The following is a 15,519-nucleotide window of genomic DNA, read 5'->3' as shown; positions in this document are numbered from 1 at the left end:
TCCCATTTCTTTTTGGAATGTGCCTTATCCCTTCTCACTTACATAGTTCAGGGTCTTAGAGATTAACTTGGGGAGAGTTAGTCAAGATATTAAATTCAGTATTTATTCAATAATATTTGATATTAAATGCAATATTTCCCCACAAAGAAGTCCAGAGGCCTATTTGACCATACTTACTATCCTGCAAGAATATCTCAATCTTTTTAAAACAAACAAACAAACAAACAAACAACTAAGCATTTATGCTAGTGGCTATCACAAGATGATATAATGAAACAATAGGTTAAATATGCAAGTCAGAAGGGTTTCCTTGTAATATGATTTCAGCAACAAAAATGTGTTTTTAAAATGTGCGTATGCATGCTTTAGTCAATGGGGTAAAAAGGCATACAATTGAAAAATACAAACATTTTGAAAAGTGTGCACTGTGAAAAACTCACCGATTTCCATACGGGGGGGGGGGGAGCTCACAACGTGATATGACCTTGACTTCAAATGAGGTTTGAGGTGGAAATCAGAGAACCACCATGAGCTCGACCTTTGCTGATTTGCATATCTCTACTTTCATTTTGCAAAATCTATTTGCATGCTAACAATGTCTATATTTTTCTAGTCCTTACTTTACTTGCAGTGCACATGCCGGGACACGCACCCTGATTCTTTTCCGAGTCATTCAAGTACTTTGGAATCCGACAATAGTACTTTGAGCCGCTCTTAGGTGGGCTTGATGTTTGGATTAATTACATCAAGGTTAGCTTTGCCACTTGACTGCCATCTTTCCCAGCATCAATGGAATTCACACATCACAAAACGGGCTGTCAATATACCAAAATTTAGACCAAGGTGGAACTACTTCAGTGGTGTAGAAGTAGCCTTCTTTTTTATTTATTTATTTATTATTTGTTTAAAACATTTGTATCCTGCCCTATATCGCTAGGATCTCAGGGCGGCGTACAAATAAAATTATACTATATAAAACAAGAAATATACACAGCTAAAAACAAATTAAACCATGAATCAAGTTAAAACCGGTATATAGTTTAAAAGCAGTAAAAACAATTAAAACAGTTAAAACAATGTGTGACCTTGGTGGATTTAACCATTAAAGGCTTTGTTAAAAAGCCATGTTTTTACTTGGCGCTGGAATAAAGTCAGCATTGGCGCCAGTCGGGCCTCCAAGGGGAGGGCATTCCACAGTCGGGGTGCCACAACAAAGAAAGCCCTCTCCCATGTCCCACCATGGCGTATGTCTTGCGTTGGTGGGATGCAGAGGAGGGCTCCTCCAACAGATCTTATTTCACTATCTCCAGCATGTATCTCAAAAGGCTGGATACAGAAGCTTCTTAGTAGACCTAGAACCCAATATTTCCACAGTAACACATGAACGCTTACTTTTGCCTACCCTGAAAAGTCTTGCAGTCATTGAACTGCATGTTGGGAGGTGGGGGGAGGGACGCCATGCTAGCAATTTAACCAAGGCATCAGTGCCAACAACGTAATTATGGATTGTTGCCAAGGGTGCCACAATACACCTATTAATACCAGTTTGTTCTACATGACTAATTCTTCTAACCTTTTTTGCTGTCTCCTTACACTTAGGTCAGTAGCTGCATCTCTTCCAAGGGGATGCCATTCATCAGACATCAGCAAGTACATTACACAAACATGAGGGAATCTAGTAAAAGATTAAGATAATTCTCCCCCCGCCCCCACAATCTTGGTAAATCTTTTACATCCACTCATTCTTGCTTGAGATCATAATAGCATCTTGCCAGAGATGCATTCCTGGAACAGGGCCAGACCTTGGCCTGAATTCCAATAGTTCATTTCTCAGTTTCTATGAGACTAGGATTGAGAAATGTGGACGTCTCTAAGCTACTTTCAAAATTGTTCTGCCATCACCATTTCTTTTTCCAATTCTGGTCATTATTATAACCAAATGCTATCAAAAGAAAATAAATAATCTCAAAACTAAATGACCACCTGCTCAGATCCCAACTTTTACTTATATTGTACACACATGCACAACCTTATAAATCTGAACCTTGATTATCTAAGCATCCTGGGGCTTACTCCCATTGGACAGTTCCTTGAATGGTTCCAGTGAATGTATATTATTGTGAAAATATTTAAAAGAATTATATCTGTGAAAACAGTGTGCTGGATGAATGGATTCTGCAATGTTTGGCTGGAGACAGAATTTTTTTAAGATAGTTGAAGGTGCAATAGCAGAAGCTATGCTACGTTGCACACCAATTAATTTTGCCCCAGGTTTTGAAGCCATAGAAAACTCACAATACCGTTTCCCCCCCCCAGGATGCATGAGCAATGTCTGTCTTCTTGATGCCATGGGAGGAGGGGGTGGAATCACTTTCTCCACTGGAAGTCAGAAGTGGATTTGAGGCCAACTGATTACCAAGGAAGGACTATAGGACCAAAATGACACTGCATTGGTCTGGCAATGGCACCAGCCCAATGCTACATGTCTCCAGGGGGGAAAGCTAAGGACGTGGGAGGAATGCACATAAATCCTGTTATTGCTTAATGGGATTTTGGAGCTTATTTCCCAGCCAGCACTTTGAAATAAATCTTGCAGCCTACTTGATTATTCTGAATTTTCACCCTTCCTGGAACAGCAGTGTGTTCCTATCAGCAGTGCTTATACTCCAACACTTCCCCTCCTTATTGTTTTATTATGGTTTTATTAGAATGTAAGCCTATGCGGCAGGGTCTCGCTATTTACTGTTTTACTCTGTACAGCACCATGTACATTGATGGTGCTATATAAATAAATAAATAATAATAGTAACAACACTTGTCCAGTGTTTTTATGGGTTTGATCCAGGCTTAATTCCCATTGAAATTGATGGGACAAGTGTGTCATTATTAAGTCCCATTTGTGCCATTTCCTGCTCAGACACCTTTGGGACAGTTTTTCCGTCTAGGCAAGTCTCTTGAAATTTTCCCACCATCCTCTGGAATTCCCCCCCCCCCAATTCTAATTTTGGTAGGGGTGGCCTTAACTATTTGATGGGCACTGTAGTGGAGACCGGATGAGCTACTGCTAGCTGCTGGGGGTGGTTGGAGCCTTTGTGTTGGACATGTTGGCACCTTTCTAGCTGAGGTTTTAATACAAATTGCTGTATAAACACAAGGCCCTATTAATGGAGGGGAGGAAGAGGAGGAGGAGATGATGGAGACATGTGTACAGCACACTGATTGCAGTTGGGATGAAATGCTTTGCTTGCTTGGGCACAGAATCGCACAGAGGTGTCCAAAGGGAAGGGATAGCGCAGCATGTGTGGCGGTACGCTGGCACATGTTATAACCAGTGATGTATAACAAAGTCCAAGTCCTCTTCTGTAAACTCAATTTAGGAAAATATCTCTGTTGACTTGTGTTTTTTCTACACCGCCACACCTCCCATGAGCAGCTGACTCTGGGTGAGTAGTTGGGTGTCTGATATGGAAACTTTCTCCCACTGTTATCTTCCCTGCCCTCAGTAAAAACAAAAACCTGTTTGCCCTTTATTGGCACCTACAATTGGAAGAGCTGGCTTTGCTTGCAAGAAACAAATGGTGATATTTTCCCTCTCTTCACTCCAACTCCATTAGACAATTCAGACTGTACTTCCTGTATATCTTAGAAAGCAAAATGGAACACTTTAAAAGGTCACATGACATATTATACATAAATAAAATGGCTTCTATGAGCTTTATGTGTAAAAGTATGAGCAGCTTAATGCGTGATATTTCATATAACAGCTTAATTGATGTATGCAACTTGCAGGATTCTTAAAAATGGAATGTAAAGATTACAGGATGTGCCTCTGGAGCAACAGACTCTGATCAACTTAGGGTGACCACATGGAAAAGAGGACAGGGCTCCTGTGTCTTTAATGGTTGTATTGAAAAGGAAATTTCAGCAGGTATCTTTCGTATGCATGCAGCACCTGGTAAAATTCCCTCTTCATCACAACAGTTAAAGCTCCAGGAACTTTGCCTGGCATGACCAGATACAAAAGATGGCAGGGCTCTCTTATAAGAGTTTAAGATTAATGAGCAGTGTCACAGCAGGTAACAGTGTTCCTTGTTGCTACTACACAGGCAAGAATGCAATTGAGGCCTCTATTCCTAGTACAAGAATCTGTTCTCTTGTTAATTACATGGCTGTTGAATTTAAGATTAGAAAACTTTTGCACTTAATTGGCACCAGTGGAATAATCTAGAATATGCACAGAGTTCTGGCCAAAACTCTGTGCTGCTGCAGTAGTGAGAAGTTAATCCAGTTGAAGACTGTAATTGTGGCTCCATAGATAACTTGCTGATAAATCCATGTCAAAAGCTCTTGAGGAAAAGGATAGGACTTGATTCCACAAGGATGCTCCCTTTGACTGTACTACTTCCCTTGCTCGGCTTCGTCCATTCTCTTCTGCTGCCCCTTACGCCTGGAACGCTCTTCCAGAACATTTGAGAACTACAAGTTCAACCGCAGCTTTTAAAGCTCAACTAAAAACTTTTCTTTTTCCTAAAGCTTTTAAAACTTGATGTTGTGCAGACTTCTACTGTTACTTTCTACTGTTAGTTTTACCCTACCCTGTGCCTGCTTACCCTTCCCTGTACCTGTTTGCATTCTCTTCCCCTCCTTATTGTTCTACTATGATTTTATTAGATTGTAAGCCTATGCGGCAGGGTCTTGCTATTTAATGTTTTACTCTGTACAGCACCATGTACACTGATGGTGCTATATAAATAAATAAATAAATAATAATAATAATAATACTCAACTCAGAATTGCTTATTTCCCCTGGAAAAGCCAGCCAACCACCAGGAGCTGAAGAGCATCAGTAGCACAATTAATTTAGAAAAGTCAGTGGAAACAGTGGATTTCAGGCCAAGGCCAGTGGTTTTCAGAAGGATTCCTTGGAAAACTATCTGGTGTTGCTCCACAAGAAGATCAATCACAGCAGGTAAGCTTCCCTGAAAGAGAACATGACCACTACTACTGATCTTGTCCTTCCACCCATCGTCTCAGGTGAGAGTTGGGCATAGTTTTGATTCCTATATGATGATGGCAACACCCAACAGACTTGGCTGCTCCTTCACATGATTGACTGAGCATTCACGTGAGTTGACCGCTCACCACCTCTCCCATGTTCTAGAATCTTTTGCAACGAACAGGGGGGACCTTGGTGGAAAACCATTACTTTAAGATAATAGGTATGGACATAGAAAGGAAAGCAATTTGGACTCCAGTCCTCTATGTAAGGCATATAAGCCCCTAAATTAGGATTCAATTATTATTGTTGTCATCTAAATCCCACAGTGGTTGGTTCAGATGTAACATGAAACCTTGTACATTGATGGTGCTATATAAATAAATAATAATAATAATAATGGTTAAAGTTTAGCTAAATCATGATTTAACATTGAAACCCAAACCTGCCAAAAAAATATGATTTATAAGTCTCGTTATGCACTTACTGTGGTTTCCCATTACATACATACAGGCTCAGTTCAGACAACATATTAGTCAATGGTGGTTTGAGAACTCCACGGTGCAGTTGTTACACCACCGTTGAGAAACATGTTGTCTGGTGGGAAAACTCCATGCAAGTGGCGAAAGGAGCGAGTGCTGCTCTAGGAGAGTCACCGGGATTGTTTTTTGCAGCAGTGGCTGATGGGATACCATCAGGTAGACTGGGGGGGGGAAGAGAGGGTGGAGGAACTGTCAATCAAACGTCACGATGGATTTTCCTCAACTCCACGGGAGCCCACAGTCACACAATGGTGGAGTCAGAACATGTTGTGTGGGAAGTAACCCCTAAAATCACAACCGTTGAGTGGAGTTTTCACACTGCGTTGACGAACGTATTGTCCGAACTGAGCCACTCAGACTTTTAGTCAGAAAGCCCTGACCCTACTAGCAAGTAAAAAGCATACTTCAAAAACGGCCACTTTAAATAAGGAGTGTGTAACTTTTTTTTACACTACCAAATTTGCAGTGATGTTTTAAGGAAAGAGAACACAAGAGACTGAATGCCTGGTGGTACCATGCACACTCCAGGCATGTTTGACATTAAGGGAATTGGTTGTTGTAGAAACCAAGTTCCATAGACTCATTAATTTCCAACAGTAAGACCCATCTCTTGTTGTTATTTTTTAAAAAGAACTGTGCATGTTGCAATTTTTTTTTAAAAAAAAGCATCAATCTTTCCCACCACAGCAAAGCTTTATATTCGTAAAGCTTATTATATAGCTAAACATCACATCCGTAAGCCAAAAACTATGAAGATGGATAATGGTCGATCACCCTGGCCTCCCCACTCTGTTTAGTCATGCCCAGAGTGCTTAAGTCATGTGAGTGCTAGTCATTACTTATATCTCCCAGTTAAAAGCATGCCAACAAATCTTGAAGATGCTCAAATACATTGTGGAGAAAGAAGATTTCCTCATTGGGACAATAGACAAGGGACCCACCAACTCAAAATATGTATTTAATGACAACAAGAGTACCAATGGATAATCACGTTAGGGCACCAAGTTCTGTCATTAATCTGATAATTATGACCTTTTATCAACATTTTGCACATGGCCATATAATGTCAACAAATACATCAGAGTTTCATATGCACACACCTTGTCTTCATCATTGTCCACCCATAGCTTATACAGGCTGGAATGGGCTATGTTAAGACCAAACTCGAGAAGGAGGCTGCAGTGATGAAGAGTCTCTGCCCCATGACAAAGTATCCAGGTAAAAGGAGTGAAACACATACATGACTTAAGCATTCAGGTGTAACTAGAAATAGGGCAAGGAGGCCACAGCAGTCAACCATTTCCCATCTTTTGCTAATAAATAACTTGATTTTTCAGATAAACAAACCAAATAATAAGAATTTTAAAAACAACAACTACAAAGGTGAAAAGTCAGCAGGCACTTCCAGTTGAAGATAAAGGTGAAATTGTTTCTGATTGCCCAAATGGAGATGGGTCGGAAATAGGTCATGACCCTACAGTAAAACATGTCAGCCAGTCAAAGACACCAAAGGGTCACAAGAGAAATGCACACACCAGAGACATCTGGAGAGAAACACCGTATATAGGTGTTTCTATGCGTGAATATTAGAAGCCTTTGAGCCAAGATTGGACAGTTGGGATACTTGGCTTTAAAGAGGAACATAAATACTCTGTGAACCGCCCAGAGAGCTTCGGCTATTGGGCAGTATAAAAATGTAATAAATAAATAAATAAATATAATGGAAACCTGGTAGAATGGGATATGTTCATCTCTGTATGCAAACTCCATCAGAAGTTAAGGGAAGTGTGTACTGGGGCGGGGCATCAAACCATACATCAGTCAAACAAACTAGAAACTAGTCAAAACATCTAGAGGGTAGTAGGCTGGGGAAGGATGTCCTAGCGGAATGTGTGCTCTATATATCTGATCTGAAGGACATTAGTCATAAACATTTAGGTACCTGCCTTCAAGTGTTGCCTTTAATAATGTTAAATACTCTCCAGTGTCTCTAAACAACTTGAAATCTAAGGATAGCACTACAGGGGAACTGAGTACCAAAAATTGTTTATTTGTAAATATACAAGCAGAGTCTTTTGGTCAATTCAAACTGCCCTCAACTATTTTCTCTGTCCCTGCCCCCCCCCCATCAAAGGCAGGAGAAAGAGATTTCCAGGCATCAAGGAACATTAATACTCCTTTGTAAAATCCCTGGACATCTTTAATCACCAGGTGATTCACGGTAATCATGATGCAGTAATCAAGACAGCAAAACCTCATAACTGTAGTTTCACTTCATAAATCCAGTGACTTAAACAGCAACCTAAAAAAGTTTATGTTCCTAAGGTGTCATTAGGTACAGTTCTTCACTTCAAAGATTAATATGAGCAACTACAGACCATTGTTTCCACGATAGGTTTTCTAATAGAAGAAGCAGGTCAGCGTTAAGCAGAGATTTCAAAATGCAAAACAGACTATGCTTCCTCAAAGTAATTTAAAAGATAGAAACAAACATTGTAAGTGTGGTGCAGGCAATTTGAACACATTTTCTGTCCTGAAAACAAATGATTCAGAATGCAGTGAATATATGTTCAAACCAATTTAGTCACAGAATATTAGTTTGTCTTTACCCTTAGGTTGTCCTCCCCACACCCCCGCCCTGAAACAATTTTTGTCTGCAGTATTACACAAGCTTGTGGGCTCCAAAGAATTCTTGCTCTGTTTGAAAAAGAGTTCAGTGAAATCCCATGACTTGCACAGTCTTGCTGACAGCGATTGGGCCCATTAAAGGCCTCTCTCTTATTGCTGTGCTAGAACTAATAATACAGTGACGTCCTGTATATTTACAGCTAATGTTTCATAAAACTCATAGAATCATAGAAATATTTCTACGAACCACATTGAAATATTTCCATTTTTAAAAAAGAGAAAACATGAACTGAATTAATAACATGTATAGTTCGTTGTTTTGTTCTCTTTTGCAATGCAGTCTCAACTTCTAAACTGAAAAGTATTGATTTAAGCAGATTTAATCTCTTTGACATGAATTAAGACAAAATCAGTGTAAATCCAAGCATGTCTGATCATTTTATGGTAAATTTGTTTAAGCAATTGAGATGACGCTTCTTCTGTGCAAAAACCCTTTGAAATGCACTCTTGAGCAAGTCCCATTCATTTTAATAAGGTATGTGCAAAAGAAGTCTGTGGTGGATTGTGACAAATGTCCTTTGCTTTATAATGGCCCACCAAAGTGCTGAATTACCTAGTCAGTAATTCATGATTTTTCTAGCACTTTCCTGGAAGCAAAGTTCCCCCTCACCTGACTATTTTAACAACAATTTTGGCCAAAACTGCAATTGAACTCATCTTTAATTCAAATAAACAAGGTTACCTTGGAGATGATTAATGGCTCCCCATGCTCCAGACCGCCTTTCAATGTAAATCCCCATGGCGCTCCTCCTTGTAGCAAAGCTTCCAAATAAACGTATCTTCCTTTATGGGTTACGTTAACTTCTGATGAAGAAATAATGCCCCTGTTTATATTGTCCAACATCCTCATCTTTGCCTTCCCAAACACCCTCTGAAGCCAAAAGCAATAACTGAAAGGGGCTGAGAACAACAGAGCTGAAGATTAAAATTCCCCACGTCCATGATGAATTGTCTCATAGTCTGCAACATCATAGGCTGCTATGACTGCCAAGAGAGTTCGTTTCCCTTCTGACCAGGAGTCCAAAATGCTGTGCTGAAAACTCTTTGAAATAGCATTTCGGCATATCATTTCTATATTAAGCTTCCAACTTGCTGATGCTGTTTCAAAGCGATGCCTTTCTCCCTGTGCAAAACTTCTCTTGCGGAAGATACTTTCCTTTACTTCATGGTTCTTTCCCTTAACATTTCCAGCTTGTGGCTTTTTTCACACAAACAAGACAAAAAAGAGAAAAGGGCTAAAATAAGACATTTAAAAAAAACACTTTTGGTAGCAAACTCCCCAAATGCACACTACACTTCATTTTTGATTGATTATCAGCCCTTTCTTCCATTCTGTCAGCAATTTACCATTACAATGGCCGTTTTTATTCAGTTCATTGCATCTAGAGAATGAAAGCATCTTCCTGGACTCTCAACTGGCTTTTCTGCTAACTTCACAATTTTGTGACTTGTCAAAAGTAGCAGGGACAGGGGGAAGGGAGTAAAATCCAGACTTTAAAAACTTATTATCTTGGGCTTGGAACTTGAAATAGTTTCCCAGTTGAATTTATAAAAGGGGTAAGAGAGCAAGCCAGGAAAACAGGAAAGGCAGGTGAAATTAATCCCTTGAAAAAATGTTAAGGAGATAGCTTAGCTCTTTTCAGCACTTTCCCACTGCACTGCCTGTGTTGTCATGCCTGCTGCTGCTAAATGAAACTGAGGGAGAGAGCGAGCCAGAAGGAGAGGGAGAAAACTGCCTGTTTGTCACAGCATGCCAAGTGCTAAGCAATACCGCACAACTGAGGTTGCCATATTTATCAGAACTCCAGAGGCCAGTACTGTCATGGAAGTTCTGCCTTCAGGGGAGAAAAAAAGAACACTTCCAATTAAACACTTTTAATAGTTTAGAATGTAAAATCCAATTCAATATTGTTTACCAAAAATATTATTATGTATTATGAACAGAGGATTTATGAGAATTTCCCTTTCAGCACCTCATTCAACCCAACCCAACCCCCCAAATGTTTTTTTTAAAACAAAAAACAATTGGGGCATCTGGATCAAGAACTGCTAAAGGAAACATTTGGACATTCACCCATTATCACAGGCACATCCACAGTTGTGCATTATTTCAGTGGAATTTATCTGTGAGTAACAACTGTAGACAAGCCCATAGCCTATGCCACGATTTCAAAAGCTACACAGTTTTACCTCAGGAGTGGTTCACAAAGCATAAATAGCATTACGTGGGCTGTGTTAGAGTGTAAATTAATACATATTTCGGTGTCAATAATAGCTAGCTATAAGAGCTGCTTTACCATTACGTTTGGCAACTTTTTTTCATTCATGTGAGTTTTTAGCCACACATGTAACACAGTAGGTGAGTGATCAGTACTCTAATTGTTCAAAATAGTAAAGGCCCTTCATGTCAATTTTTCAAAAAGGACTGTGGGGAATGAGCCCTGTGTTACAATATGTTTGGGTACTGTCCAGGAGACTCAGAATCACATAGTAAGTTGTTCTCATGAATTGATGAATCCCATCAGTGAAACAAGCAATTTAGTATAATATTGATCTTCCACAACCAGCTGGAAATGGAATTAAAATGGGGATTCCATCCAGTACTTAATATAGAACTACAGTAACTAGCAATGCCCTCGCTTCATGGTTATCAGTCTTCTATAATTTCTCCTCACAAGGAAGTTTCATGCGCAGAGTCACTGTGTCTTAAGTGCTACAATATTTGAAAACTAAAGATAGTAACCTAGGTGCATGATCAATCTTTTTGGTCATTATTATTTTGTGAAAAAGCATACACATTCAGTTCTATTGGTACTGTCCCTTTAAAGACTCAAACTGAGGAAGCAAATCACAAGGGAGAGGTATAAAAATTATAGGCCTGATGTAAAAGCTCTGACCATGTCCAGTCAATCTGTTTTATGTCTTTGTGTGGGATTTCATCAAGCTTGAAGAGCAAAAGAGGCATATAAGAACCTGGGAGGGTAGCCATTTTGAGCTCATAATGGGAAGCTTTTACTTGTTTAGCTCTTGAATAAACTAGGGTGTGAAAATATTAGCTCTCCACTTTTCTGGCTTCCAAGTTTCATGAATGAAGTCTTCAGTCTGACTAGCAGTAAAAAAAATAAAAAGCAACAGTTGTCATAAAAAGATTTAATTTTTATCATGTATGCAGTCATGAATGTTGCTTTCTACGGAATTCTCCCTATGCATTAGCTAAGATAAAATAAAGGAGCACCTCTTGTAATGTTTGGATTGACGATATTACATTCCTTTTAAAATCAATAATGTTAGGGTCATTTTGGGAACTCTGTTATTAGTTGATTAATAAATAAATTGGTGCTGTGGGTCTTGGCAGCACAGCCTTGAGGCCTCTGGTTGTGTAGATCTGGGAAGAGTAAATTGGGTCTCCCTATTAGAAACATAGGAGCTGCCTTATAATGGGCCTGTTCAGAAGTCACCTTAAACCATGGTGTTAACCATGGTAGTTAAGCCAGAAAGCCATGCTGTGTTCAGGAGACTTTAAACCACAGCTTCAACCATGGTGAATAAGGCTTTTTGCTCTATCCACCATGGTGAAAGCTGTGGTTTAAGGTGTCTTCTAAACACAGCCCAGCTTTCTGGCTTAACCACCATGGTAAGGTGTCTCCTGAACAAGGCCACTGAGACAGACCCTTGGTCCATCTAGCCCAGTATTGTCAACACTGACTGGGAGCAGCTCTCTAGGCAGGATTCTTTTCTTGCCCTACCTGGAGAAGCCGGGGATTGAACCTGCAACCTTCTGCATGCAAAGGATGTGCTCTATCACAATGTGCTACAAGCTTGCAAAAAGTTTTTAATATTTGTATCAAAATGTATGAAAACAAAGCCTTCCTTCTACCTTGTATCAACCTGTTTCATAACAATATTGTTACTAATTTCTATTTGTACAAAACTGACAATTGCAGTTTAAAGTAGTAGCAAACAATTTATGATTAATTTATTCAAATCCCTGTTTCCTGAATTTCAAGGATGTAACAGATTGTAGGGCTTTTTTCTGTTTAAACATGCATAAGATTATACTCTAAAAGATACAAGGAAAGGGATTGGGAGGTTGGTTGATGGTTTAGTTGCTCAAATGGATAGAAATATATCCAGTACAAACTGGATTATACTCCAGTTTGTACTGCATCTATCCCCTTTTGCGCTGACATGTTCTTTGCTGGTATGTTCCTTGTCTCTTCTAATGTTTTTTTCTTTCTTCTTTTTTCTTTCTGTTCATGAGTTCAGGCATAATCTGCTTCTCCCCTCTTCTCAGGGAAAGATGAGCAAGGGGAGACATGCTAGGTGTTATGCTAGGTGTGGCGAATATGGATAAGAAGACATTTTTCTCCCTCTCAAAATACTAGAACCCGGGATCATCCTATGAAGCTGGTTGGTGGGAGATCTAGGACACATAAAAGGAAGTACTTCTTCACACAGCGCCTAGTTAAATTATGGAACTCATTGCCACAAGATGTAGTGATGGCCACCAATTTGGAGGGCTTTAAAAGGGGGTTGTATAAATTCCTGGAGGAGAAAGCAATCAATGGCTACTAGCCCTGATGGTTGTGTGCTATCTCCAGTATTTGAGGCAGTAAGCCTGTGTGCACCAGTTGCTGGGGAACATGGGTGGGAGGGTGTTGTTGCATCATGTCCTGCTTGTTCATCTCTGGCCGATGGCTGTTTGGCCACTGTGTGGACAGAGTGCTGGACTAGATGGTCTGATCCAGCATCAGGGCACTTCTTATGTTCTTATGTTCATCAGAAGCTCTTTGGTGGCAGTTAGGGGAAGGAAGGGACAGCACTGAGAGCTGAAGGGTGCTCTCTTCAAACTATTTGTGCTTCATTTTTGCAAGAATTTAAAGTGTACTACTCTTGTGACATGAACTGACTTTCTAACTTGGACCTGTAAAACACGTTCCTCTATTTATTTTCACTTTTTTTGTGGGGGGTGGGGGAAGCCCCTTTAGCAAGTTTTGTGGTGGTTCAATATCTTAGGGGTCCCCAAACTTTTTGTACCCTTGAGCACATTTGGGAATCTGAGAAACTGCTGTGGGCACCACCACAAAATGGCTATACAAAATGTTGTTTGTATATATGGGGAACCTGGTGAAATTTCCTTTTCATCACACCAGTTAAAGCTGCAGGTGCCCTGTCCTCTTTTAAATCTGGTCATTCTAGTATAGCTCCTGCAACTTTAACTGTGGTGATGAAGAGGGAATTTCACCAGGTTCTCCATATATACAAATGACACCTGCTGAAATTCCCTTTTCTATGCAACTGTTAAATATACAGGAGCCCTGTCCTCCTTTTCATATGGTCACCCTAGCTAAGGTCAAATATTCTATGTTCTCTCGAGGTGTTAGTGTTATGCTGGAATGGATCTGTTATCAAGCTCAGAAATCCACAGGGTCAGGTCTCTTTAAATAGCTGGATCCCTTCCTTCAAGATGTTAGGTGCCATCTAAAACCCACAGCTTAAGGGGAGAAACCCCAGAATAAGGCAGGCCTGCTTCCCTCAGGATCAAGTTGCCTTTCAGCACTGTTCTGCAAGGAAGGCTCTCTGCTGATGGATCCTTTTACGCGGGTGACTTGCTCTTCATATTCTTATGTATCTTAGGCTTGGAGATATGGGCTTGGGAAGAGCAAAGCTTACTATTAGAACTCTAGGCTTGATGTGGGTTAGATGCTGCTGGAGACTCAGTGGAAAACTTATTCAGAGCTCCTTCACACGGAGTTTATGCAGCGCGATCAAGATCAGTTACTCATTGAAGTTTGCGTGGCCTTTTCATAACATCGACATCCTCCCCTGTCTCTTCCTCTGTTTTCTTAGCTCTATTCCCCCATGATTTAACTTGCCGAAAATGCAGTAATAAACAGGATGACAGAATATTGTTGTATGTTGTAATGTTACAGTGCCACCTGTTTGCTGTATAAATGGAACATATGGAACTCCCCCCCCCGCCCTGCACAACGGAATTGGACAAAAAAAGTGGGGGAGGAAAGGGAGAGGCAAGCTCAGAATCCCAGAAAGATTCTGGAAGAAGAAAGCCTGGTAAGTGTGTGGATGTTTTTCTTCTTTGCCCTCAGTAAACAGGGACCAAGGAGGGAGATTATGGAGGAGTATGCCTAACCATTGCAGAAGGGAAGGTTTCAGAGTCATGCACCTCAACCCGCTCCTGAAAATCTACAGAAACATAAGTTGATCTTATAAAAGAAATGTTGACATACGCTTGCAGGGGAAAGGCTGACTATAAATATAATAAATAAAAGAAATGGTTCTCTTGTGATATAGTATGCAATTAATGCATAGTGGTGGCCATGGCCATTTTAATTGAACAAAACGGCTTTAATTAAAACGATTAGTCAAATTAATAGAGTTCACATTGCTAAAGCAGGGACACTTAATGAAATATTCTAGCAAATGGATCGTATGGCTTCAAGCAAATATATACAGCAGCTAAGAGTTCGACATATTGTGCACGCTTTGAGTGAAGCCATGCCTGCTGGCACCACTAGGCATGGCCTCTGCCATGGTGCACACCCCTATACACCCTGAAGGAGGGATCTGTCCGCTCTCTTTCCCGAGGGAGGGCTGCCCCACAGCAGAGGAGAGGGAGCAGGCCTATAATTCCATCCCTCATCCTACTAATCTTCCCTTACTTCAAAAGGTAAAAACTGCAAAGCTGTGTGCTGGTTAAGGAAAGGACTGAAGGTGGTTCTGCAGGCTTCAAACACATGGACACATTTACATTAATTAAAATTAATTAATGCATTACAAAAACCAAATAAACTAGAGGTGCACACCCTAGTATTCCCTGAAACCTACCAAGTTTCATATGATTAGGTTTCAGCCTTGGAGCTATGACACTGACATATATTATTATATATATGAACACTATAGGAAGGGCAGTGAAGAGTGTACGTTGACAGTGTCACTGGTTATCAGAGAGGGCATTGTGTTAAACGAAGTCAAAATCTCAAAAAGGGAAGACTCTTCCAAAGAATCACTATGGGTTACAATACTAGGCCCCAAAAGTTATATAGTACTGGAAGCATGCTATCTTCCCCTGGGTTAAAATGCTCAGGGTAAACGGAGAATGAAATCATAAGAACATAAGAAGAGCCATGCTGGATCAGACAAAGGGTCCATCTAGTCCAGCACTCTGTTCACACAGTGGCCAACTGTCGACCAGGGACCCACAAGCAGGACATGGTGCAACCACACCCTCCTGTACTCTAGCAACTAGTGTATACAGGTTTGATAGCCTTCTCC

At 40.3% G+C, this 15,519-nt stretch overlaps 1 protein-coding gene across 1 annotated transcript in view; it reads right to left on the bottom strand.

Annotated features, from left to right (window-relative positions):
- Positions 1 to 9,076, bottom strand: part of SHROOM3 (shroom family member 3) — a 212,845-nt gene extending 203,769 nt beyond the window's left edge. The window contains exon 1 of the mRNA XM_063135259.1: positions 8,909 to 9,076. Coding sequence (XP_062991329.1) covers positions 8,909 to 9,076 — 168 coding nt within the window. The remainder of the gene's footprint in view (positions 1 to 8,908) is intronic.
- Positions 9,077 to 15,519: the final 6,443 nt, after the last annotated feature.

The sequence above is a fragment of the Elgaria multicarinata genome, chromosome 10 (assembly GCF_023053635.1).
Source record: "Elgaria multicarinata webbii isolate HBS135686 ecotype San Diego chromosome 10, rElgMul1.1.pri, whole genome shotgun sequence".
Classification (NCBI taxonomy): Eukaryota; Metazoa; Chordata; class Lepidosauria; order Squamata; family Anguidae; genus Elgaria; species Elgaria multicarinata.
This window is presented reverse-complemented; position numbering and strand designations above follow the sequence as displayed.